This window comes from Centrocercus urophasianus, unplaced genomic scaffold, assembly GCF_019232065.1.
Source record: "Centrocercus urophasianus isolate 14NV4802_14NV808 unplaced genomic scaffold, USGS_Curo_1.0 seq_14, whole genome shotgun sequence".
NCBI lineage: Eukaryota > Metazoa > Chordata > Aves > Galliformes > Phasianidae > Centrocercus > Centrocercus urophasianus.
In genome coordinates this window covers 43,861,097-43,886,427 of record NW_024884586.1, presented here as the reverse complement: position 1 = coordinate 43,886,427, position 25,331 = coordinate 43,861,097, and the positions used below count along the sequence as shown (strand labels likewise).

General features: G+C 39.7%; 1 protein-coding gene across 3 annotated transcripts in view; it reads right to left on the bottom strand.

The window, feature by feature from the left end:
* Positions 1–7,913: 7,913 nt before the first annotated feature.
* The window catches only part of ASPG (asparaginase), a 44,331-nt gene continuing 26,913 nt past the window's right edge, over positions 7,914–25,331 (bottom strand). For 2 of the 3 annotated variants that reach the window (XM_042814026.1, XM_042814025.1), the window contains exons 10-16: positions 22,685–22,804; positions 21,526–21,621; positions 20,498–20,661; positions 15,409–15,495; positions 10,403–10,502; positions 10,032–10,091; positions 7,914–8,330 (exon numbers count right to left, since the gene is read on the bottom strand). In XM_042814026.1, the coding sequence (XP_042669960.1) occupies positions 8,304–8,330; positions 10,032–10,091; positions 10,403–10,502; positions 15,409–15,495; positions 20,498–20,661; positions 21,526–21,621; positions 22,685–22,804 (654 nt within the window). In that variant the 3' untranslated portion in view covers positions 7,914–8,303. Of the gene's footprint in view, positions 8,331–10,031; positions 10,092–10,402; positions 10,503–15,408; positions 15,496–20,057; positions 20,213–20,497; positions 20,662–21,525; positions 21,622–22,684; positions 22,805–25,331 lie in introns of those variants that run through there. The other variant, XR_006168032.1, reaches the window with a different exon arrangement.

The following is a 25,331-nucleotide window of genomic DNA, read 5'->3' as shown; positions in this document are numbered from 1 at the left end:
TGAGACCTGTCTGATTGCACTGGAGAAACAACACAGGTGGAGTCTGCTTGTGTAGGGAAGCAAATACTAATTTAATCAGCTGATAGTGTCAAACAAAGGAGCAGCACAAATGAAGACTTAATGCTGGGAATAACTGTAGGAAACAAACAGCTGGCCTAGGAGAAAGCAAGGATGTATGGTAAGCTTATGGAAGACATAAAAGGATGTGCTGATTGTATGGTAGAATATGGAAGGCATAAGATCTTGCATATTCTGATAGTGAAAGATTATGTGACATTATGACAGATGATTGGAAGATTATATCATTATTTTCCATCAGTATCCCCATGCTCCTTGGCATAAAGTCCCAACACTCTCCTGCCAATACTGTATTTTGGCAGGTAATATCCTGGAAGGGTGTGGAGCAACATACAGTACAATTCTTGTACTACAACGTGTTTTAGCTGACAATTCTAAACTCAGAATGAATCCAGCATGCAAACTAGCTTGGATTCAGAGCTTACTATTGTTTTTCCCTGTCCTCAACAGTTCCCCACTGATTTACTATTCTTGCTCATTATTGCTTACCTAAAATTAGGTTGGAAGTTTCTTAAGCAAAGACTTGGAGTCTGACATGTGCTGTAAAATACCTGTCATATTCTTGGGAAACAGACCAAAAAACCTTGCAAGTAGATTTTCTTCCACCCTGGGAAATCACCGTTCCATATGTTCATAGCAAGCACTGATGGGGCAACTTCTTGTTTACTTGAGTTGACTCAAACTCATTTGCCAATATAGCAGCCCACTATGTGTCACATGTAAGCATAATAACAGCTTAATAGTAACCTGCTTTGCGATAATAAGCACCTTGAGAGAGAGCCTAATGCTTCCTCATGAATGGGAAGTATTTTCATATTATTGCCTAAATAACAATAAGTAATTTAGAGAGAAAGAAGATGGGTTGGGATGTTTTTTTCAACCAAGAACTTTTAGAAAGATTGCTGGGGGTTGTGCCATTCAGCACTTAAATTGATAAAGACATGCTAGAAATTAAAATATGGAGAACAGTGAAGAATTCATCATTTTAAGCACAAAATTTTGATTAATCTAAAAGTTACCAGCTTAGTGGGAGATGGGCTTGTAGGTCACATGCTCTGTCTAAACAATTCATCCTCCCTGCGCACTCCAGAGGCCATGTATCAATTTGGTGCATAATACTTCATGTCACCATTTTCCTTGCTCTGATTTAATGTGTTGTTCATTCCATTCAAGCACTTAAATCTGTAAATTATGCAGTACAAATTAATGTACTCTTTCCTTCTAGGGAGAATTTTTCAAGTCATGCTTTGTCTGTATGCAGTAGCACAACAGTTAGCAGTAAGTAAGTAACAGTAGACATCTTCCATTTCCTATTTCAAATTTTTGACTGTATTGTTAAACATGTCAGTTCTTCAAATAACCAGTCCAGAGTAAGGAAACACCACAACTTTGTGTACTTACAGGCTTTATCAGGGGTACAATTACCTATACATCAGCAATTTTAAAACAAACAAAATTAAACCAACAAAAAAAAAGGATGAATGACAGTCCTTGTGCTACAGAGATGGTTTGTGAGCTGTCAAGTGGATGATCCCCAAGAGTTGAGTCAACTTCTTCATTGAGAGATTGATACTGGGGAGAACTTCCAACTTTATCATAGATGCTCTAAAAAACATCAGGAAGAGCATGTTGCAAACAATGAAGGAGTACTTCTGTAGTCACACTGTGCTGTAACTTTCCATTGGAAACTTTGGATCCACAGCAGTACTTTCACCATGTACCCAAGCTATTAAGATGACACTTAAAAATGAATGTATAAGAAATGGAATCCACGGAGTCCTGTTTTGAAATCAACTCTGGATGCATAATCTCTGCAGCATTTTTACCAAAATTCAGAAAGTTTGGACTGGGCTTTCAAAAAATGCCAATCAACATTCACAGAATGGCAGCATGTGCTTCTGGTGCATTGGCCACTCTTTCCCAAGTTGTGTGATCTGCAGATAGCTTTTCAGACTTAACAGAATGATATGATCTGCTCCATAAAGCCATGAGATAGAAAATCATTACTCATGATTTGACCACTGAGATTTCTTAAAGTGTTTGCTGGTTCAGACCATTGAAGATGGAGAGTCAGAGTGGTATAAAATAGTATGGTAATTTTTAGCAACTTGTCATACTTCTGGTTTTATGTCCTTGAATGCAGAATTTTCCAAACAACAGTGGTAAATGGTGACATAGCTGTGGGCAAAGAGCTCAGTCAAAGTGGTCAAGTAAATAATGTGCCTTATTTGACATCCCATTCCGTCAGTCAGCAAAGATGACAGGCAGTCATCTTGGCCTTGAAGCCCTGGATCTCTGCTGGATTCAGCAGATCTCTGCAGGATCCTTACCTCGAAGGTGCTGAGGATATCGTTATCGCCCAAACTGACCCTTCCGCAGGAATCAGATGTTCCACAGAAAGAATTTACTGCAGCCAAACCCCATTTTACTGGGCTCTGATCACAAAGGTCCACAGCAGTATATATCTAGGAAAGAAGTTGAACACCCTAAAAGACACAGGTATAATTTTTTCATGCGCCATTAGAGAATCTCCCCAGCACAGCAGCTTCTAATGCATTGATGGGATTAATTTCTGTCTTGGTTCTAATTGTCCTTATCTCTCAGTAAAAGACTGCCATTATGATTCCTTCCTTCTCTATCCTGACAGTCTTCTTTTTGCTATGCATGACCATTGCTTCTGAATTGCCAGGACTGACATTCCTCTTATGTGCTAATAATTAGTTAAATAATTCGAAATCAGGATGTAGAAATAGCCACCCTACAAGAACAAACATTATTGTAATTCCTTTTATTCCCTTTCTTATCACCCTTTACTGCATGGAGTCTCACCTAATCTCACTTGCAAAGTCTTAAAAGCAGGATCTGTGGCAGCTGAACAACACATACTGGAACCTAACAGGATCTGGGACGGTGGCACACGCATTGTACACTTACACATGTAATTAGTGGGACTAATTTGCACTCAGAAATGCTGCATATACAAGTTAGCAGGCAGCTCTGCCATTCTTCTGGGCAAGAAAGTTAGACCGGGCTCCTGTTTTGACACCTAGAAGGCACCAGGGTCTGTGGAATATGGTGTTTTGAGAGAACAGTTATTTGTTGTGGTGGTATTGATTCGGAGACTAATCTCTTGGCCTCTTCCCATCTTGCTGTGCCAGGTGCCACGCATCAGCTTGCTGCTGGAACTGGGTTGAGCTGCAGGACTCTGCGGGCTGGCACCTGCCCAGGGCTTGGCTGCCACTTCCCTCTGAGCGCAGCATCCCGGTTGCGAGGGAGGTGCTGCTGCCGAAGACACGAGTGGGAGAGCACGAGATGTGCACCAGCTGAGCAAGTCTCAACCAGCTGGTGTTGGCAGGGTTGGGCGAGGGGAAAGGGACACTGCCTCTTCCTTCACCATCTGGGCCAGCAATGAGTCGTGCTCCCCATTCGTTTTATTTGCTTCTCTTACGTCTGCAGCAGGTTTGATCAGATGTCAATGTAGATTTGGACACTGAGTACCAAAGTCTTTGACCACGGGATTTATATCAACTCTCCCAACTCGAGACAAACGAAGGAGAGCTGTTTAGTGCAGCTTACAAGACATTGCATTTTGCTGCTATGAATCAGGTACTTTTCTCAGCTGCACTTTTTGAGATGCAGGCTTTTGCCTCTTCCCATTCAGCTGATCACAGGTAAACAAATGTACATATAATGAAGTTTCTGCAGTAATTCTCAAGTAGACACTTTGCACAAATAATCAATCTAGTAGTAGCAGGTTTTAATCTGACTCATGGACTATCTAAGATGGCAACATCTGAGTCCAACAGATTCATTGGTGTGGTTTAGTAGGGTATTTTAAATATCTCCCAAGCTTTCTACATTAGTAGCTGTTCCAAAAGAGTCACTAAAATTAAAGCACAATTAAAGCTGCAGAAGAATCATGGAAAGTCAGTCTTAATGATTTTACTTCTAACACAGCCCGCCTGGAAGAGACACAAACGTGTCAGCAGTGCCTGTGATGACATACACCCCTCACATTTGATCGGTTCTTCATAATTTGTTTTCACTTACTACAAAATTATTTCAGGTTTATAGTGATCTAACAAATTACAATGATGGAAACTAAAAGCACTTCATTTCATACACTACTGTGTAGGCTCTATGCAGGGATCAGCATAAGTGCCTGGAGAAGGGGATTACACCTATAGCTGAATATGATTTTACCATAGGACCATTACTGCTTAGAACCAAGCAAAATTTGGTTTCTGTGCACAGGGGATACATTTCTCTCATTTGTCATTTCACTACTTGAACCCATCTTAAAAATAGATAAAAATGCTGACATCACAGTCTTTTTTTGTAGAATCCCCATAGATTATACTGTTCAGATGACTGCAAAAGTCTGCTTTAAGGAAGTTAAAGGCTTTAGTTTCAGATAAGAGATTTCAATGTCACTCCCTGCTGAGCACCAAAATCATCGTATGAGACATATGAGATGTGCTGTTGCACAGTAATTCAAAGTAAAGATGTGCAGAAGTGGAGTTTTTAGGAATTGAAGAAGAATGAGCAGATACTGAAGGCTTGTGAACAGCTGATGTCCTTCAGCAAGTACTGATCAGACACAGCTAGTCAATCTGTCAGTGGGTCAGCCAAAACAACGTGCAGTGAGAGCAAGCACATGCTGATTTTGCAAATAATTAAGAATACCCTTCCACTGCTGAAGTTTTATAAGAGAATCTCCAAAAAGAAGCTTAATGTTTTCAGACATCATTAAAAAAGAAAGTGGTGGCATTCAGGAAAGCAAAGCTGTAACTCAAATCAGGAACTCAGACATATTAATTGTGCAAATCCCTGCTTTTCACAGTGTTAGAGAAGTGCTGACATAGCCCAAGTAGTCGCTATCCCTTGGCAGTATTTGCTGGATCATTAGGAAAAAGAAACAAAGTGGAAGCTGGGTGTTGTCTGCCAAGTGAAGAAAGCTTTAAAATTGATGCAATGTTTGACTTTTACATGAGGCATTCACAGCATCTCCTCCGTGGAAGAGGAGAGGCAGCAGAGGTTCACCACCAGCATTCGTTTCAAGAGCATCACTTCAAAGCCCCAGCACCAGAAACAAATCCAACGTTTGAGCAGCAGATTACTGCTGTCATTTTCTCACAGAAATGAATACGTCATTTTTATGTTCTGTTAAGCATTAAAAACTGATACTGAAAAACATCGTGAGCTCTTCTGTGCCAAAAGTCTGCAAAATGATCCAGCTTCCGCCATGCTATTCCACTGTGTACAAAATATCAAGCTGGGATCTACAAATGATCCTTGAATTAGATGTTTGATCTAGCAGATGGACACAGACATGAAAGGGTATAAGGGCATCATGGCTAACTGGAGGTGAAGTTGTTAGAGAAGTTAAGAAAGGACCAGCAAGCTAGTCCTGGGCAATAGAATGGGCATGTTAGTGTTAGTATGGCATTGTACAGCTGCTGAACCCACAGAGCTTTACCAAGCAGACATCTGCTGGATAAGAAAGAAGAGCGCATTTGATCTTTCAGTGATGACTTGAAGGGGAAAAATTAGGATGTTTGAAAATCTAAAGCTGCCCCAAGAATACTTAGCATATTTTAACTCATGCATGACACCTAGCTGCTTACAGTAACTGGAACAAATAGGTAGGAACAAATTGGTACAATTTTCATTCCTTAGTAATATTAAGATTTTGCTTTTAACCACTAAATATGTAAAGCTGAAGTGTTACTGTATAGAAGTAGGTTCATCACAAGACTCAGAATTGCCACGGAGACTACAATTATGATTACTACGTCTACTACACAAAGCAAAGGGTGTAGCAGACAAACCAGACAAATGCAGCATCTTGAAAGCGTTACTGAGTTCTGCCCCCAACAGAATCCAGAGCTGAAGTTTCTGAGTAGACTGGGTGATCACTGCAACTTCTGCGATCACAGTACCCTATACAAAGTTTATCTTAAAACCTGATGACTGCTGCAGTTCTTGAGTGAAATTTTGACCAAGATTCAGTTCTCAGATGTTAAATGTGCATTCACGCATTTCCCATGAGCACTTTTTTAGATATCAGTCTATTTATAGGGCAGATTGTATCAAAAAAGTTGCAGGAATACCATCTTATGTGAGGTAATGCATTAATGGCATGTACAAAAGTAATGCATGTACTTTTGTAACGGTTTGTCAGAAATAACCTAATACCTCTTTATTCTTGCTGTAAACGTGACCCAGCACACTTTTTAGCTTCACAAGCTTCTAACAATCTTATTGGATCACATTTCTAACCGTTACCCCTCGTGTCTTTACTGCTAGGCCAGTATACACAAACAAAATGGTTGTCTGTTTCCTTCTCTCTATTTCAGTTTTAATGTTGAGACTTACTGCTTCAGTAATTTAGACCAGAAAAAAGAAAAAAAACAAAAACAACAACAACAAAAAAAAAACCCGAAGTTTTCTACTTTAGGCAGATGTTAGAAATATAAGAACATCACAGTTTATAATGTTTTCTGTAATCAAACCAGTTCTTATTGAAAGGCATAAGGATGCTTCAGTATATGCTGCAGTCATCCATCCTGGGACAGAGATGTGCTGCTATAGATATGTCACTGCATCTGAGAATCTGTTTTTTATTATTTAGTTAGGTTTTTTTAAAATTTTTTATTTTTTTATTTTATTTTTATTTAGTTAGTTTTTTATTATTTATTTTAATCTCAAGGAAGTAATTTGTAGAGAAGTTTATCAAGGGATTTCCTACTTCAGTGCACCTCCTTTTAGACAAGAGTTCAGATACTAGGTCTAAACTATGGGAAAAGGAGGCTCTGTACACTTTTCCTCCTAATTGCAGAAATTTGCACAAACATGGCTTTGTTACAGACATTCCATTTGTGTATTTACAGATAAGACACTGAATTTGAGGCATGATTTCTGAAGCTTATCTTAGATCTCATTTACTTAATTTAATACTAGTTTTATTGAATCTGAAGCATATTTATTGCTATATAGCATCAATTGTTTAATAACAAGGCAGCACAGTTGTAGCATTTGTGACCATATTGAAGGGGTGCACTACTTTTCACATTAAAATACTGTGCATTTTTATTTTCTCAGAGTGCACTCATGGTTGCCCTGTTTCAGAGGGATCTGATATGCAGCATGCCTTGGGAATCTTTTAATGCCAGCCAGCTCAGCAAGTCATCCATGCAGCTCTTCTCCATGGTAAGAATAGCTGTGGGAAGATTGAACAGCATAAAGAGGGAAAAGAAACAACTATCTGCACTTCAAAGATTCCATTCAGATGAAATAGATATAAAATCCACACAGATTACTGCAGCAGCTGTAAGGTGAAATTAAAAGTTGCCATTGCCAATATATGCATTTGCCTGGAGTATTCTCTGTGTTTACATACTCTGGGATGGACATAGCTGGAAAGGGGTGTATCACTTTTTTTTTTTCCCTTTAGACTGAAGGTGTTGTGATTTTAAACTTAGGGTTTGTTAACACCAAGATCGCATTTCCAGTCCAAAGAATTCAGTGTCCAGCATGTAGCAATCTTGATTATATTCCGGTCAGGATGTGGCAGAGATGCAATTAGAAACAAAACAGCTAGTTCTCTCAGACAGTCCCACAAACATGCTTTATGGCATCTGCATCCTACTCATTTCAAGTGAGGCTTTACAGTGACACACTGGTGAAGATTAGTACACAACTGCAGGCAGATGCCCACGGCTGATTCAATTGTTTGCACTGACACTCACAGTTGCTGTAATTGCAGCTGAAGTGATACAAGCCATTGCAAAAATCAGACAAAGTGAAACCAACATTGTTCCACAGAGATTTTATTAGTTGAAACACAGAAATGTACAATCCACTGTTTTCTCTTGGAACGAGTTCACCACGGCACTTCCTTTTGCCATGCCTGCAATACTGTCTTCGGTGATTTAATGAAAGAAGATTCAAAAAATCTCCTTAAAAGCAGAGCTTGTGCAGTAAGGACAATACATTCCAGCCTCACTTTTTCACAAAACTTTCCTTTTAAAAAAAAAGTGATTAAAACATAAAGCAGCATATTGTTTTTAGAAAATCAGTGAGAGCTGAACGTGTTCCTAAGTAAAGAACATTTCTAAGTCAGTTTTAGTTTTCCTGCATGCTCCGTGTGCAGCTTCTGTTTTTTCTTTCCTTTTTTCTCCTCATAATCACTGAACATCTCTAATACTTCAGAGCTGGTATTTCTAAGAGGAGTGACCATCTTCTACAGCCTATGGATGAAGAGAAAAATGGATGTTTAACAGTTGGCAGTATCCAAAACCTTCCTGGGAATAGATTACCATGCAGCCTGTCAAGCAAGTTCTCATGCATCACTGATGACTTCCTTGAGATCGCCTGCACTACTGATGGCTCAGACCAAAGGAGCTGAGATATCCAACTAGGAGCTGAAGATTTAACACATTAATTCCCTATTTGCAAACTAAAAGTGACCTTTGCAGACAGATTTCACTGCAAATGGAAATAACTTTGCAACACCACGCAGATTGTGAAGGCATTTTTAACATTTTCATTCTGGCACTGGAAAGCTTCCATTCAAAAGCTTGAGACTGTGACTGCATCTAATCCTACTTCAACAGCTTAAAAGAAATAAAACCTCCAAACTTACAGGAAAGGAAAAAAAAAGCCTGATTCTGTCTCATGTTCTCATTTGGACCACAACTATTTTTTAAATGCAATTACCCACCTATATACATGAATTCACTCACATTGATCAAATGGGACACGGAAGAAGCAAGGTAGCCATGACTGCAACCAAACCTTTAACTAAATTTCATGTTCTTTTGATTAAATAAAGGACATCATCTCCTCCCAGTAATTAAATTGGTATTAGACTTGCCAATATATTGGAGAAGAGATATCTAAATCCACAACATACTGCATCAGAAAGGAGTTCAGAGAAATAAAAGGCGAGTTTTAAATGTCTCCAGTTACAGCACAGCACTGAGGATGGTCAAACGCCCAGACAAGTTCACTGCAGAAAGACTTGTCAGATCTGATGCTTTGAACATGGGACTCACACCCTTCTCACAAGCGTTCAGCCAGGAGAACACACCTCATGCATTAGCAGCACAAAAGAGATTCATGCCGGGAGTCAGAGACAGCCATGAAGCCATATACATAAATCAGAGAGGCCACGGCACTGCCCAGTCCTGTGCTCTGGGTGGGAGAGCCATGTGCAGAAACACACCCTGCTGTGTAGCTACCTTCTGCCTATTGAGAATCTGCCTATTTTTCTGCAGTGCTTGACTTTATTACCCCAAATCTTCCAGAGTTCAGGGAGTGTTTTGACAACACTCTCAAACACAGTTTGGTTTTTCACGGCCCTGTGTGGAGCCAGGAGTTGCACCTGATGAACCTCATGTGCCCCTTCCAACTCCGGATGTTCTGTATGCTAAGATGGGCTAGTGAAAGGTGCTCTGTGAAAAAGCCAGATGGAGAGCACATCTCTGCAAATGCTGCAGTACCAAGCAGTGTTTCCTGAGTGGGAGGCTGTGATCACACCGTGGCTGTGCTGGAGAAGGGCATGCTCCCACACTGTGGGCATAGCACCCTGCAAAACAGGCCTGGCAGGGTGACCAAGGGAAGGAACTTCCTCTCTAAAGCAGACAAGACAGAGGAACAATTTACTGTGTGTGGAAGGCCAGGAGAATGAGATACTGCTGCCCTCAACAGATTTATTGTAATAGCATTTAGGTACCCAACCAAATTCTGAGCCACACTGTAAAAAATCACTTATTGTTTCAGGCCAAAAGAAGAATAAGCATTAGTTCCATTCCATAGACCAAGGCAGGGACAGCAGCTGAGCCCAGCGCTCAAATGAGAGATAAGGCTTAAATACAAAGTCCTCCTTCATATAAGCATATACTGACCCACGTATTTCAGAAACCAGGCCCCTGAAATATGAGTCTTACCTTCTTTTGTTGCTTCTGTCTGAGGAAGTCAAGAACCTCCTTATGCCCTGTAGCCTTTGCCTGTGAGTAGAAACATGAATAAATCCTGCCATCCTGTGCACCATGACATGCAAATACTTTCTTGTGGGAAGTAAGAATATATTACCACAATATAATTAAAATCCAATTTAAATTTTAATTCCTCTGAGATAGATGAGAAAGTTCTGGCTCCAACAATCTATTACTTGAGGACAGCACCAGACTTGAGTTCACAACATACAGCAACCCAGTTTATAGCTCCAGAGCAGCATTTACTTTTCCCAAATTTGTATTACCTGACAGCACCCACAGAGTTAGAGCACTGCATGCAGTATGGCCATGTGCACACTTACTACTTGTAGGGCGTTCTTGCCATCATAACCAGTTTGCTCCAGGTCTGCACCAGCCAGGTACCAGGCGTACAGCCCATCCACATCACCTTTAGCTGCAAGGCTGGAAAAAAACAAGTATGTTGGTTCTTTCAGTGTATTTCACTGTGCTCCTGTGTGCTGCCTATGAGCTCCACAAGCAAATGCTGAACCAGAACAGGTTCAATATGGCTGCAGGACAGAGACGTAAGGAAAGGAACACTATTACAACAGCTTTGAATAGCTGAGCAAGCAACACAGCTTGATGAATCAGTTCCTTAAATTAATAAGGCTGTGCTATAAGTACTTACAACAGGCTGGTTTCACACAGTGGGTGTGACTATGACCAAGGGGGAAAAAAAAGTCATTCAGTTTCATATTTCACAACACGGTATTTATCTCATGAAGTGAGTTGGGGGGAGGGCAATGGCTGCATCAAGATGCAGCTGAATAAGTGAGGGAACAGATGTGTTCGTAATCAGTCTGCCCTGTTTGAAGCCACTGAGAAAAACCCTTCTTAAGTTTGCACACTACCAGAAGTTAAAACAGCACATTTACGTGTTATCCTTTGGACAGCCAGCTATGATTTTTTTGAGTTCAGGTAATTTGTAAGATTTAAATAGGCAGCATAAAAAAAAAAAAGGAAAGGAAAGAGAAAAAGGCTGTTGAAGATACTTTATCTGCCATGCATAACAAGCAATAGTAAAGCTCAACATTAATCTTATAGAAATTAGTGAATTAACGTTTTCTGAGCAATGTATGCTAGAATGTTTCTTTGCACATCTTCTGGGGGTCTCACCTGCAGTTCCTAAGGTTCCTTTTTAACTTGTTTCTTCTAAAGGGCTCACAGCCTGCACGTGCACAGAGCATGCCTGTCCCTATCAACTCTGCAGGCTAAGCTGGGAGGGCTGCCTCCGCATTTCTAAGGATAAAAACACACCAGGCCACAGAATGGAGAGCAGCTCCTTGCTGCATGCTGGGACTGTCTGAGCACAGCTCCCTGATAACCATCAGATGAAGCTGTAGCTCATTATGAGGGGGAAACCCCCAGTACTATTAAGTTCAACATTCGCTGCCTGAAATGCTGCTTGCTGTAGAGGAACGGCAGTGATGGGCTCCGGGCTCCGGAATGATGAATGCCTGGGCAGACCAATGGAGAGCAGAGTGTGCAGGAAGATGCAAGGGGCTGTCGGTCAGGTAAGCTTATGGAAGAAAGCCTAAAAGCAAGTCTGAAAATTTCAGTTCTCTGCTAGACCGAAATCACCTCTGATGTTGATTAAATCTCTTAAGTACCTGAAAAAATGTTTTCAGGGGAGTAGAAGCCTCTAATTGCAGCAGCCTGAGGAGAAAGGCAGAGAGAAGCTTTCATTCACAGCAGTCCCAGAAGTTGTGCAGGAAAAGACAGTGAAGAGGATCTCCATATTCCTCTTGCAACCCGGCCAGCCCCAGGGCAGGGCTGAGGCCCACAGCTGGGACTCAGGGAGACAGGGATGTGGCAGTGGGGTCTGACGTCAGGAAGAAAAGACCAGTAAGCCATTAATTACAATTGCTGTTACAAAAAGGGCCTCTCAGAAAACAGATGAAATAGAGGAAGCAAAGGCAGTCTAACAGGAAACTCAGTGGGAAGCCCTCAAGGAAACTGCAGAAAAAAGTAAACTTTAGTAAAGAAGTGTTAGCAAATCAGAGAAGTTGCTTAGCAGTCACTTCAGAACACAGTAATTACTGTTCACAAAGACTTGCTGTTGACACTGAGAGGTCCCAGAATGAAGGAATGAACAAACCAAAAGCTGAACAAGTGGGCTGCACTCAAACACTTGGCCTCAGAATGTCACTGCAAAGTGGAAACCACTCTGGACAAAGTCAAGAACTTTCAGAGCTATTACAAACACAGGGCAATTCAGCTTCATCACTGTAAGCAGCAAACTGTACTTAGAAACTAAATACCTAATTAGCACCTTTTCAGAAAGAGCAGTTCAACTCACAGTACCACAGGTCAACAGCATGAAGTGGTCTCTTTCTGTGATATTAGAGCAATCCAAATACACAGAAGTATCTTCAATTTTGCAGCAGCCATTTACCGATCAAGTTAAATATGTATTCTGAGGACTGTGACCAGAGAACAAAATACAATGGAGCTTGCTACAGAATTCAGATACAGTAACAGGATTTCATCTTTCCAAGGAACACAAAGCTCTGCTCTTCTGGTGATTTCCTATTTCAGTGCTTATATAAAACAATCAGGAAAGACCTTCTGTTTTCGGATGCATCATCAACATTTATTTATTTTTTAAAGAAAAAAAAAAAATTGAAGTACAAAGCATGGGTTGTCCCGTCCTGAGCATATCTGGGAGTGCTATTCTCATCCAGTATTTCCACATCTCTCATAGCTGCAGCAGACTTTTTGTAAGACAGGAGGCATTGTAAGCTTGGCCCCAGTTTGTACACAGACACATTTATTTCTTCTCTCTCAGAACTAGCCCTCAAAATTTATGTAAAACTAGGAGCATCTTATTTAGAATGTCACAGATTTTCTGCACTTCCATTGTATATAATTTTATGTAATCTCAAAAAAAAATGACATAGAAAAGTTTGGTTTGGTTTTATTGCTTCTACTTAATTTTGTGAGGTACAGCCTTGAACAGTGTCTCATTTCAATACAGACTTCTTTCCTATCTAAAACAAGAACAAAAAGCAACTGTTCATCAATTGTAGAGCATGACAAGCCTTCAGAGTATGGCTGCATGTCCCAGTATGTCTGATCATGGCCTGTTTCTGCAAAGATGCCAATGCTACTGCAGTACGAGAAGAGATTCTGCCATTTTTAATAGATAGGATGCTAACATTGAGATCTATTTTGCATTTCAAAACAAAGCTATGGACCAGATTCCCAGCATCAACAGAGTGATTCTAAAGAGCAGATTAACACCTCTCACTTCCTCAAAATAAAGTAAATGATGAAACCATGAAAGATTTAACAAGATCACTTTGGCTGCATCCTTGTGCATCTCCACTTCATACATGAGTTCTTACGTACACTGTCCAAGTCCCAGCTCTGGTGGGTACTCCTTTTCCTCTCAAACATCACCAGAGCCAACAGAGCACATTTATTTTTATCTCCTTCCCAAAATTATGAGTCTGAACATAAGGAAATTGAGGAGGCAGGGCAGAAAATTCAGTGTTTGTGGCTTTACGGGAAAATCAGTTTGTTTGATGATAGGTAAGTAGTAATGGCAAAAACGTGCTTCTAGTAACAGAGAACTGTATGGAGAAAAAAGATGAGCTGGTTAAGGGCAGTAACCCAGAGAGTATCAGATAGCAAGCAGCTTTGTTGTACTCAAATCCAAGAAGCAGACACAAAATCATACAATGGCCTGGGTAGAACAGGACCACAAAGATCATCTAGTTTCAACCCCCCTGCTATGTGCAGGGTCACCAACCACCAGACCAGGCTGCCCAGAGCCACATCCAGCCTGGTCTTGATTGCCTCCAGGGATGGGGCATCCACAACTCTGAGCAACCTGTTCCAATGAAATCCAATGACATACTGACATGGGGACAAATTCAGAATGGTACAAACTGCACCTTAAGGTACGTTATATAAGGATAGAAGAGACATAGGAAAATACTTCAGATCAGGTGAAGGGAAGATGTTACAAACAGCCTGTTCTATCAGCAGCTCAGCCATGTGAAAATGCTGTTTTTATATTTACCTTACCACCATTAATAAAATATCTCCAAACCTCAAAGCAAAATATTAGCTTTGAACAAGAAATCATGCCATACAGGTCCCTGAAATGCTGCGACACAGTGTCAGAAGCATTTTCTGTTTACAGGCCCCTTGTTCTCTTTGTGGACGCCCCACTCATGTCAGGCAGCCAAACAGGTTCTGCACGTGGTGCAGCACTAAGCAAGGGGCCAACTTATTTGCAGAGGAATTCTCTAAGCCACTCCTCTCGTCTTGATGGATGGATACAATGCAAAGGAAGTGCTCACTTCTGTGCTATCACCTGCAGTGCCCTGTGAAGCACATATCAGTGGTGAAACTCCTATTATCCAGTCTCCCCTGAGTAAATTACAACAACTCAAAACCTTCAGCTTGTATTTGTTCATTCTGGAATTATTTGAAGAACAGGGTTCGGTCCCTACAATAATGCATACCTACCCAGACCTTATAGATTTGAGGATGATGTGCAGTCCTCAAATTGAGACTTGCCCTGCCCTGATACAGAGGCTTGTATTGAGGGATGTTTTTGTTGTTGTTTGTATTTCAGAGGAGAAGAAGAAATGAAGTAAAAACAACCAATAATGATAGGAAATTAATAAAAGCCTTCTCACAATTCTGAACTCAAAACCTTGAACAAAATCTGGTATCTATTTCTTTTTGAAATATGTACCCTTAGTATTAAAGCACATAGGTATATTAACAGCAACTGTATGTAAAACCTGCAACTGTACTGCTGTAATATAAGATTATATTCGCTTAAAATTAAATACAGAGGTGGTGAGCACTTGCTGTTTTGGAGTGAAATGCATTTGAAATGCATTTGACTTACATATTTTGAGAAAGACACTTGTTAAAGCCGCTCCCATCAAGCAACAAGAGGATTTTATTTTAATAAAAACTATGCACTATGGGCAACTTTGTTTTCAAATAGAGATGCTATTCAAAAATCTATTTCCTTCTCACTGTTTGAGACTGACATTGCCTGCAAAAAACTGTGTGCTGTCTTCTCGGTCACTTATCCTGACAATATTTCTTTACTTTGGAGCCCTCTTGACTTACTGGAGTTGCAGTACAGAGTTGATAATAAATTTCATCACTCTCTTGCTTTTTCATTATTAGTTTCGCACAGGAGGAGTCACATGTCATGTGCCAGGGACACAGGGAATAACTTCCTTGAAAGCTGTTCTCCATTCTGAGAGTCTCCTCTGGAAAATCCTTCCCTTCCATCTCAATTTTAGGGCCCCACCTTCCCTAAAATCACATTTACCTGCAAAGTATTGTTCCAGTGTTCTCCAAGTCATGGCTTGAAAGATGTGCTCCTGTTTCTCGTAATAAATTGATCACCTGTATGTGCCTTTAAGAAAAAAAAAAAAAGCAGAAAAGAAAAAGAAACAATCACAGATTTTGAGAAATTTCTGAAACAAATTTCCTTCCCTTTTCCACAGAAACTCTGCCAAGCCATGGACAAGGCCAGTCTCTGAGATACTGTCCTGGGTAGAAAATAACATGACAGATAAAAAAAATCACAAAATACATTTTCACGAGTGGCCTAATGGAAGGTTTGGAACTTGGTTCCAAAGGGAGGTGACTGTGCTCCTCTGCCAAACAAATAATCTAGGTCACAAACCTAAAAGCATACTGTTTTCTCCAGAAAAGGTGAGATGGCATCAGCAGATCAGATTTCCTATTTCAAATATTCCTCTTTCAAATAAATTACTAGACCATATTTAGAGAATTAGAGTGTTGAAGAAAAGACTTGAAGTTTCTCAAGCCACTGCCTAAACTCATCTGTATTAATTCAAAATAACAAGTTCACTTATTTGTGCTACATCACTTGCATTTTCTTGGAGGTAGCCACAGGCCTTCCCATTTTAGAACTGGACTAAACTGCTTACTTAATTCCACTGCTTCTCTTTAAGAAACTGCATCTTGAATGAGAAGTTACTTTTAATGTTATCCAGATTAAGTCTATGTAATCTTATATATTCCATGTAAGGTCTATCCTTATAAATTAAAAACCAAACACTGTAGTGGCAATGTGGGAATCATTTTGCTTTTCCAAACATGAGTTATTTGCCCTATCAGATGTATTTTTTCAAAATGTACTTAATTTCAATATATATACATATATATATCATGGCAGGCAAAGCATTGCTGTAACAGCAAGCACCACAAGTTGTTTATCTGAAATATTTTCTCAGGAAGGTCCCTTATAACACAGCTTGTCACCCACAAGCATCCCCTTGAGAAAGTAAATAATGACACTGCATCCTATTTTTCAGCCTGCAGAGGAGAATGAATTCTACATTTATGAATTCTTAGACCAGTAATTAGCTGAAAAGTGTTAAATTTGGTACTGTGACTATGAAGAGCAAGAAAGCATAGACCACTCACATTCCCATCACTCAATGTGAGAACTATGTGGGGCTAAGCTGTGCAGCAGCTTGTTCCTATTTGCGTTCAAACGGCATCTATATTCTCAAAAAACTTAAGCCCTATCCAGCCCTATCACTTCTTACATTTACCCACAAGAGTGTTATTCAGACTTCAAGAGGCTGGCAGTGCATTTGCTGATATGTCTCATGCACAAGAGAGGTATTTGTCTTTAGACATTGTTTCTGCTCTTCTATGGCTTTGCTAAAGCCTCAGAAGGACCAGCGCTTTAACTGATGTCATGAGCAATAAAATTCCTGGCAATGGTTCAAATGCGACTCCCTTTCTAACATGACAGCACACAACGAAGAGCAGTGCAACTGCTGGATAATTAAAGCATAAGTTTAGAGAAAAGACCAATGTCTCCATGTTAACCTGCAGCGCAGAGCTGCTTGTCCAGTCCAGCTTCATCTAATAAGCAAAACCATGAGCACGCGCGGTGCCTGCGAGCTGCTCCTGTCTGCCTTTCCTTAGCTCCCTCTATTACCTAACCATGGCTCTGGCTCAGACACAGCCCATACAAACAGTGCTATTTCATGTTACTGAAATTAGCTTTTTGATACTGCCACTGACATTTATTTGCTCTCCAATGGAAAATATAACAGACCAGGAGTGTTTCTAGTGTCTTCCCTGCTCTGATTCTATTACTAATGATAACACTGAAGGTTAAAAAAACATATATAATAATAACAATAAAAAAAAAGTAAACTAGTATTTTAATGACTGAAGAGCAGAATAAAGGGTTTAGTGTGGTCTTCAAATATCCATTCCCATGCTCAAAATTTAAGATCCAGATTAAGCCACCAGAACTTCTGGCTCTGACTTTGCAGCCACCACGAAGCTGCACCGTACGTATCATCCTAGGCTTTGACTTGGCAGACACTTACAGAAGGGAACTGACTTCAAAAGGCATGAATCACACATGTGAAACAAACACACATGTAAGAGTTTGCAAGGTTGGGGCCCTAGGGTATACACCTTCCACCAACTCTCTTTAAAGAAATGCAGGTGTAATGTATATCCAAACTTGACAGGCTTCATTCTTTTTAATGCTTGCTTCCCTAGCAACTGCAATGGTTATGGCAGGATGAGCTTAGTTTCACTTCTTCAGTTTTCTACAGAGTATCAGTGGGAATTTTATGCTCTAGGATTGTAAGGACAAACTTCAGAATACTTTTCTACACTTCAGTGTTTAAATTCTCGCTCTGCCTTCCATTTCCTGAAGTAATGTAAATGGAACCTTGCAAAATATCAAGTATTTAAATTTTTATTTACGTGGGAGGTAATTTTACTGCCTCTAATCTGATGTTCTCACAGCAGCACACCAGAAACTCCCTGTTTTCAACCTCTTACCACTGTGCTATAAGTAAATGGAAGTGCTTTTACTACATAAAATATACAGTTTTTATTCAAGACATTTTCCTGCTTAGAAAAGTTTCTGTTATTAAGAAAATATTATTCTATTGTTTTGAAAATGAATTATCCCTGGAGGGTACTCTAAGAAGTTAAAGGAACGCTAATTTTGATATGTCAAGCAACTGGCCTAAATTAACAGTGGTCTGTTTAACTTCATGCATAAAGTGAATGAGACTACATGTAAATTGCAGTTACAAATGAAAAAGCGGAAATGCAGTACTTTATTTCTCATTTAGAACTGGACTCCACATTTTACCATCCACAGAAATAAAGAGTCACGTAGAGTAAAAAAAAACCAAAACAACAACAAACAAACTTAAGAGACTACCACTATATAGATCAAATTGCTGATCTATAAGCGTCACTACTATGTTAAGATGCTTTTAAGAAGAGACATAACTCCTGATCATCTTTACACGTTATGAAATGGAAAAGGAAAATCAGTCATCATTACACAGATTTACATGCTAGGTTAAAAGGCAAGCTGCTGAACAATGTGACATAGAAAACTGAAGGAAAGCTGCTTTTAAGATGAGCGGATTCTGTACTGCAATTATATTCCAATTAAGCAAATATTAATTCTCAGAAAATGGGATTAAGCTGACGCAATATTCAGTAAAATTGAGAAAGTTACAATATGAAACATTATAAAGCACTGACTGCTCATTAAAGTTGGTTTTCCCCCTTCCCTTTCTGCACACAGTACATTGCATCAGGATAATCTTCACTTTCAGCACGCAACCATTTAATAAACAGAATTTAAATATTTCTGTAGCTCAAATCTTTTTAGTGGGTATCTAATTACACACACATAAAGCTGTCTGATCTTTGCCCATCTTCTTGCAGGCTTATCAGAGCGAAACGCAGTGTGAGTACACAGGAGATCGTAAACACAAAATTATGAAATTACTTCCAAGTCAACTCTTCCTCTCATTACAGCAGTTGAAACAAAAAGAGAAACTGAAAATGGTTATGGTTCAGTTTCCTTTTACAGTTCCCAATATCAAAATGTGTGTGCAGTTTTAAAGAGCTTAAGAGTCATAGCAGGAGTCTTAATATAGGAGTGGCAATGCTAAAGAATCCAAACAACAAGCTCATGTGAAATTCCTCAGGCGGTAGTTGGGTGCGGTAAAAAAAAAGTAGGTGCCTGATTTGCAGGAACATCTAATGGTATCTAACGTTTTAGCATTTTCTCACATTGGACTAGAGCCACTTCTATTCAGCTATGAGGTTATTTGTTTGATTTGCTGTTGGGCTTGTTTTTGCTTTAAGACTTCAAGGGTTTGCCACTGAAGAGCTCATATATTCATAAGACTAAGCAACAACTTATGAATCCATAGGGGAATCATGCAGCAGGTATGGCAGTAGCACAGTGGGGCCAAACAGGACTTAAAATCTCAAGTTAACAGGGCCTGTTGAGTTTTCTTGCATCTGGTGGTTGAGACAGGCAAAAAAGTTACTTCCGTAGCCAATGCAAAAACATGGCTGTTAGACCTGCCAGGGAGCAGTCTCCAGCCTGAAAGACCAGGTGAACTTGTCAACGTGAGAAAGCTGTAGGAATATCTGGGGACAGACACCCATGAAGACCATTACAGTTCTACCACTCCAAGCTCCTTTATGTAAAATAGCTTCTCTCCTGCCATCATACAGACTGAATATGAGATAAGGAGCTGAAAGTGGATCAAAGAAACAAGAGATTAGGGCATGCAGCTTCTAACACGTTGGAAGACCAGTGGCTCTATGACTCCCCAGGCTATAAAAAACAACTATTTTAAAATTAAACGTCTCCTAACTGATAACTTTTACACACTATGTCATGGCCGTCCCTTAAGAGCATGCAACATGGAAAAGACCAGTACATCACTTGTCCATGACTATCATTCAAGAACTACTGACATTCAGAACAACAGGAAGAGGAAATCCACAAAGCAGGCAGAGCCACACAGACATCTCATATTATTACGAGTGGGTGGAAGAGAGAAAAAAATATATATAACAAAAAAGTCACCCAGCAAGAGACTCAAGCAAGCATAGGTGAAAAGGAAAGACTAAAACATGACAACCTACCAGTATATTTTGTGCCATTGAAACAGTCTGGTCTTGATGAGAAAGGGGAGGGCAGAAAAAAAACAAACTGCCCTGGGTCCTGCGTTCGCACTTCTGACAGTCAAAATGAGTTTGGCTCTGTTTTATAAAGAAGCCTCATAGCAGAAAGTGGAGACCTGAAATTACGGACAAAGCCTTGGCAAGAAGGCAGCAATAAGTCACCTTATGCTAAAATTCCACATGCGTACAAAGTTTTGCTTTAATTTTCTGTCATTTCAAAAATAGTTTTAATTTAGGCTAGTCACATCCTTTGAAACAAAGCTGTTTTGTGTTATTTTCACTGCTGTCATTTACGCATGATCGCTGAGACAACACAAGGCCAAAATAATAGGGATGGACTTTAACATTCAAATTGATGCAATGTTTATAAGCTTAACACAAAGTGGTATAGAAGTTGTTACCTGAACTTGATCGCATTCATCAGTGGGGTAGATCCGTATCTGTCTCTAGCGTAAACAGTTGCACCAGATGTTAACAAATACTCAACTAATGGTAAATGCCCTTCAGAGGCTGCAATATGAAGTGGAGTTCGGCCATCATAGTCTTCACAGCTTAGGTTTCCACCCTACAAAAGGACAGGTCTTTCACATGGTAAAAAGGCAGTGGCTGCCCATTAAATTGTTGGTACAGCAAACCACGACAAGCTGTACCGCCAAAATATTAAGCTTACAAGTTTATCTCATAGTGATATTTCTAGCACCAGTACAGGTATTTATTTCACTCTCCTTTTCTCATTCCAGCCCCCTCAGATAGGCTTTTTGCTGCTCTACATCACACAGCAGCTTTGTGCCTAGAGTCTCCTAATTTTGTCTACGTTTATTGTTATTTTCAAGATACATTTATCCTTTTTCTAGACCCATTATCAAAGCCTCTAGACTAGAGTTAGAACAAGGAAAATTAAAAGAGGTGTAGAAAATGATACAGGGTAATAGGTATTTCTTTTTTCAAGTATAATCCAAGCTAGAGCTATGGGGAGAGCCAAAATCCTGATTTAACACTGCACTGCATTTCACTTAAATATAATTTCCAAGTTCTTTTTTTTTTTTTTTTTTTTAAAATCACGACAGATTTACATCCAAAAGCTGGATACTATGAATATGCATAAAGAGAGTTAAATGAAAGAAGGCAGCACAAATCATTTTAAAGTGTTCCAAAGTTAGCAGATAAGAACTTGCATATTAATCTACCTGTATTTTTGCAGTTCAAAAGAAAATGAAAGCAGCTGAGAACCAGATAGAGGAAAGAACACACCAGTTTTGAAGGCAAAGTCTGAAGTGCCTAGAAACTAGTTCTATTAGTCAAAGCACCTTGATTTTAAGACCTATATCGTTGCTTCCCAGAGAGCATTAGCTTCCTCCTATCATGTACAATATTCCTATATTCAAGCTCTACTTGAACACTTATTCACAAACTGTGAATTTCACATTACCATTTCTGCTATGGCTCTCAGTGCGTCTATGTCACCCAGTTTAGCTGCAGCACAAGCCAAAGGTGGAATTAATGCATCTCTTACAGCTTCTAACTCCTGAGAAACAAATAAAAACAAACATTTAATATCAGCCTCGCCTGTAATGTGATTAAAATCTAAGTCATAAAAACTCTGCCCTTACGCTTTCATGTAAAGTTTTCAAATTAGTCATCTGGATATTTTAAAATGGTAGCATTTTGTTCTTGGAAGGAAAGAAGTCTCATGTTTACTTTACATTTTGTATCTCTCCCATCCATGATTTATATTCCTCCCTAGCAACACTACAATTACCTGGTATCTATATATACCATTTAAAGTGCACATACTAATTACCATCTCTGCCCTGCCACAGTTACACATCAGTACAGTAAGAGAAACAGGGCTGGTAGGAGTTAGAGGAGATCATTATCATTTATTCTCGTCAAGAATGAATCAACTTCAGTCATGTGAGTCCTCAGATATTTGTGTAATCTGTACTTCCAAACCTCCCATTTCTCATACTAAAGAACTAAATAAATTCAGTATTTGTATAGCTATTAAAAATTTCATCTTCCCTCAAAACATGTCAAGAGGAAAGCAAACGCTTGTATCTAAGAACCAGTACTATAGTTTCTGATTTTCCAATTGAGACTAATATTAAAAACCACAAATTATACTTGTGTAAAGCTTCCTCAGTATCACCCTTCTATGACTGCATGCACAATTAAGTTGTTATAGCCCTTATTATTTGGCTTGCTCCAAACTGTCAATACATTTGACCACAAAAACACACAGCACTTTTTCATATCATTGATACCCTGAATTACAGCAACTGTCTGAGGCTTGTTATTGTAGCCAGGCAGCCAAGAAAATAAAGTCAAGATGGGGCTACAAAGAAAGAAAAAAAAAAAAAACAACTAACAAAACAGCAAATTTAATGTGTTTTTAATTAAAACCATTTTAATGCCCTGCTTGTCATTGTGTCCTTTCTCTCCACCCCAGCTGGTTAGCTGGGGCACTTGGTACTGAAAAAATAATCTAAAAGTTTCAGTGTTCCATTTTTCTTTCAGCTGTAAACTAGGTTCATTTAACTGAGTTTATAGATTTACATGAGTTTGGGTTTAAATATTTAAAGATATACCTCCTTGCAGCTGATACTTAGAGATCTGGCAATCACTTGAATAAACTTGCTATCTCTGAGAGAGATCTTGGCTCCTGTGGGTACAACAGTCATTTCTCCTCTTAGATTCTCACTCAGCATCTGAAAAGCAAGCAATCAAACCCTTTGTTAGCAAAGGAAAATATGGTAGTAGTCTAATAAAATAACCTTAGGATCAACTAAGAAGATTGTTTGGAGGAATTATGGAAAGTAATTGAACGCAGACAGAAGATTAAATAAATTGTTACTGTCCCATGAAGATTGCAAGTTTAAAAAGAGCGGGCCCCCGGGGGGGGGGAAGGGACAGGCAAATAAAACTTTCTTCCAAAGCGAAAAACCAAACTAAGCACATAGCAAAACACCTCCATTTTTAGAATATGCAGACAGAAGTTCCCTAATGGAGTATGCTGCAGCCTACTTAAAAACACAAAGATATTGAGTAATTAGCAGAGCAAGGCGGAAGACCAGAATATTTTGAAATATTGCCTTTTGCCAGCATTGCCAACACCCGGTACTCCTACACAGACTGTGCTTAGGCCTCAAAACAAAGCCCAGTGCTGCCTGTGGAAGTCATCTATTCCAACTGATTTTCAAACAGCTCCAGTAGCCCCGATTTTGTTAACATTTTTGGCCATAGAACCAGTTTTGAATGCAGAGCTTCTGTCATAGTGCTCATTACTTAATCACAAAGCAGGTGTGAATAGTATGCAGTGTGAGAGCATCTGATGCAAGCAGGAAAAAACAAGAGACAACAAAAATGGACAGCCAAATCACGTGTAGAAATTGCTGGAACATGACAATAAAGAAACTAAAATGCTGTGAAAAGCAGGCTCTATGAAATCTGGAGAACAAGGAGAGAAGCCATTCACAATTTTACATATTGGCACCCTTTCACTACGGGCTGCTGATGCAGCTACAAAGCACGTAGTCGCTTCAATTAGAATTTTAAAAAGCAGGATTGTGAAAGTTTGCAAAAACAGATGTGATGTTGGAAGGAGGAATGCCCCAGGTTCACTTATGTCTAGGCATGCCCTTTATTACAAAAAAAGCTCCCAAGCGCTGACAACACTATAGCTGTCTGCTGGAAGAGTCCCATGTACATGTAACTCGCTCGGATGATACCAATTGCTTTGGCACACTTTTAGAGTTTGACAGGTTGAGATCATTACTTTGCACAAGTAACCCTAGCAATTGGCACCGATGCTAAAAGCATCCAATGCAAAAATCCTGTGTGCCTTACTCAGACCTACCAGCTGTGCAGCCATTTGCATGTATCTAGGGGCACATTCCTTGTTTCTTCATGTTGAAAGAGAATCCTAAAATAACCACTCCAGCTTCAGGAGAGCTTCTGTCTCTTGGGAGACCATTGTTTGGGGATATGCTTAGCTGAGGATATTGCCACAGACAACATATTTCCAGGCTTTCTTCTTCTCCTGATCTCTACCACTCATTCCTGCCCAGGCAATGTAGCATGTTGCTCCCTTAGTTGTGCCAACACAACTGTTTGTGAGTCTGTACAGTGAGACAAATGAGGAAACTGGTCCTGCTTAACTCAGAGAAACTGCAAAAGTTATTTATTTTTCAAGTCGTGTAAGGGAGCTGGCAGCACTACCTCATAACACCATGTAACACGTTACAGATGATGCAGGAATACCATGCGCCAGTGGTACCTAAAACGTAGTATCACCAAGTCCTCACCTGAATAATTCAGCTATCTTGCCTTGGCAAACTGGATCTCAAATTAAGTTTTAACCCATACACCTAGGCAGGATGTCAGCCGGAAAGTTTCTCCGGTTCCAGGTCAAATGATCCTCTGTGCAAGAAGATTAAAGTCTGCATTAAGAAAGAGGCTAGTATACGTGTATTCCAGGGGTCAGTGAGTCTACCAGGGGGGCATCAGTAAAGAGCCTGGGTTTCTGAAGTGTATATATACAAACACATGCAGTACCACAACTTGCAACGTCATGCTGCCTGCTTAGCATGTTGTTGCACAGAGTATGTTCTTGCCATCCTCACTGAAAAAAAACCACAGCCTCTCCTCCTCTCATTTTTCAGAGTAAGGACTTCAGCAAACAACACAAAGCTCTGAAACTGAAAGTATTTCCAAGTACAGTTTGTGGTACTTCCAGTCACCCACTTATGGTCACAGGTACCCTAACGTGCTTGTCTCAGAGTTCCTACTGAGCATGAAATCAAGATCAAATTTCTTTCAATTTCAGTTAAAAAAAAAAAACCAAACCACCAATATCATTAGATATACATGTGCACTCAGTGCTGAAGACAAAAGAGTGACTCATTGTGATGTCATCTCCCAAAGTGTCATGATTTTGGTTTCACTGCATGCAGGCACAGAAACACATGCATTCCTGTAGTCTGCTGCTCCCCCCAGCTAATTGACAGCTCGGTGTTCCTTGTATACAGGAACTTTATCATTTAGGAGAAAAGGCCATAATTAAACAACGATGGACAGAAAGAGCTATGTTAAAGGGGCTAAGATTTTTAAATACATTATAATTGGTTCTTAAAATGATCTCTACTTTTGATGTACTTATAAAATGCATCCCTAAAGCTCACAGAAGTAGTACTGTAAAGGAAGAGGCTGTACATACCATTCATTTTTAAAATTAGC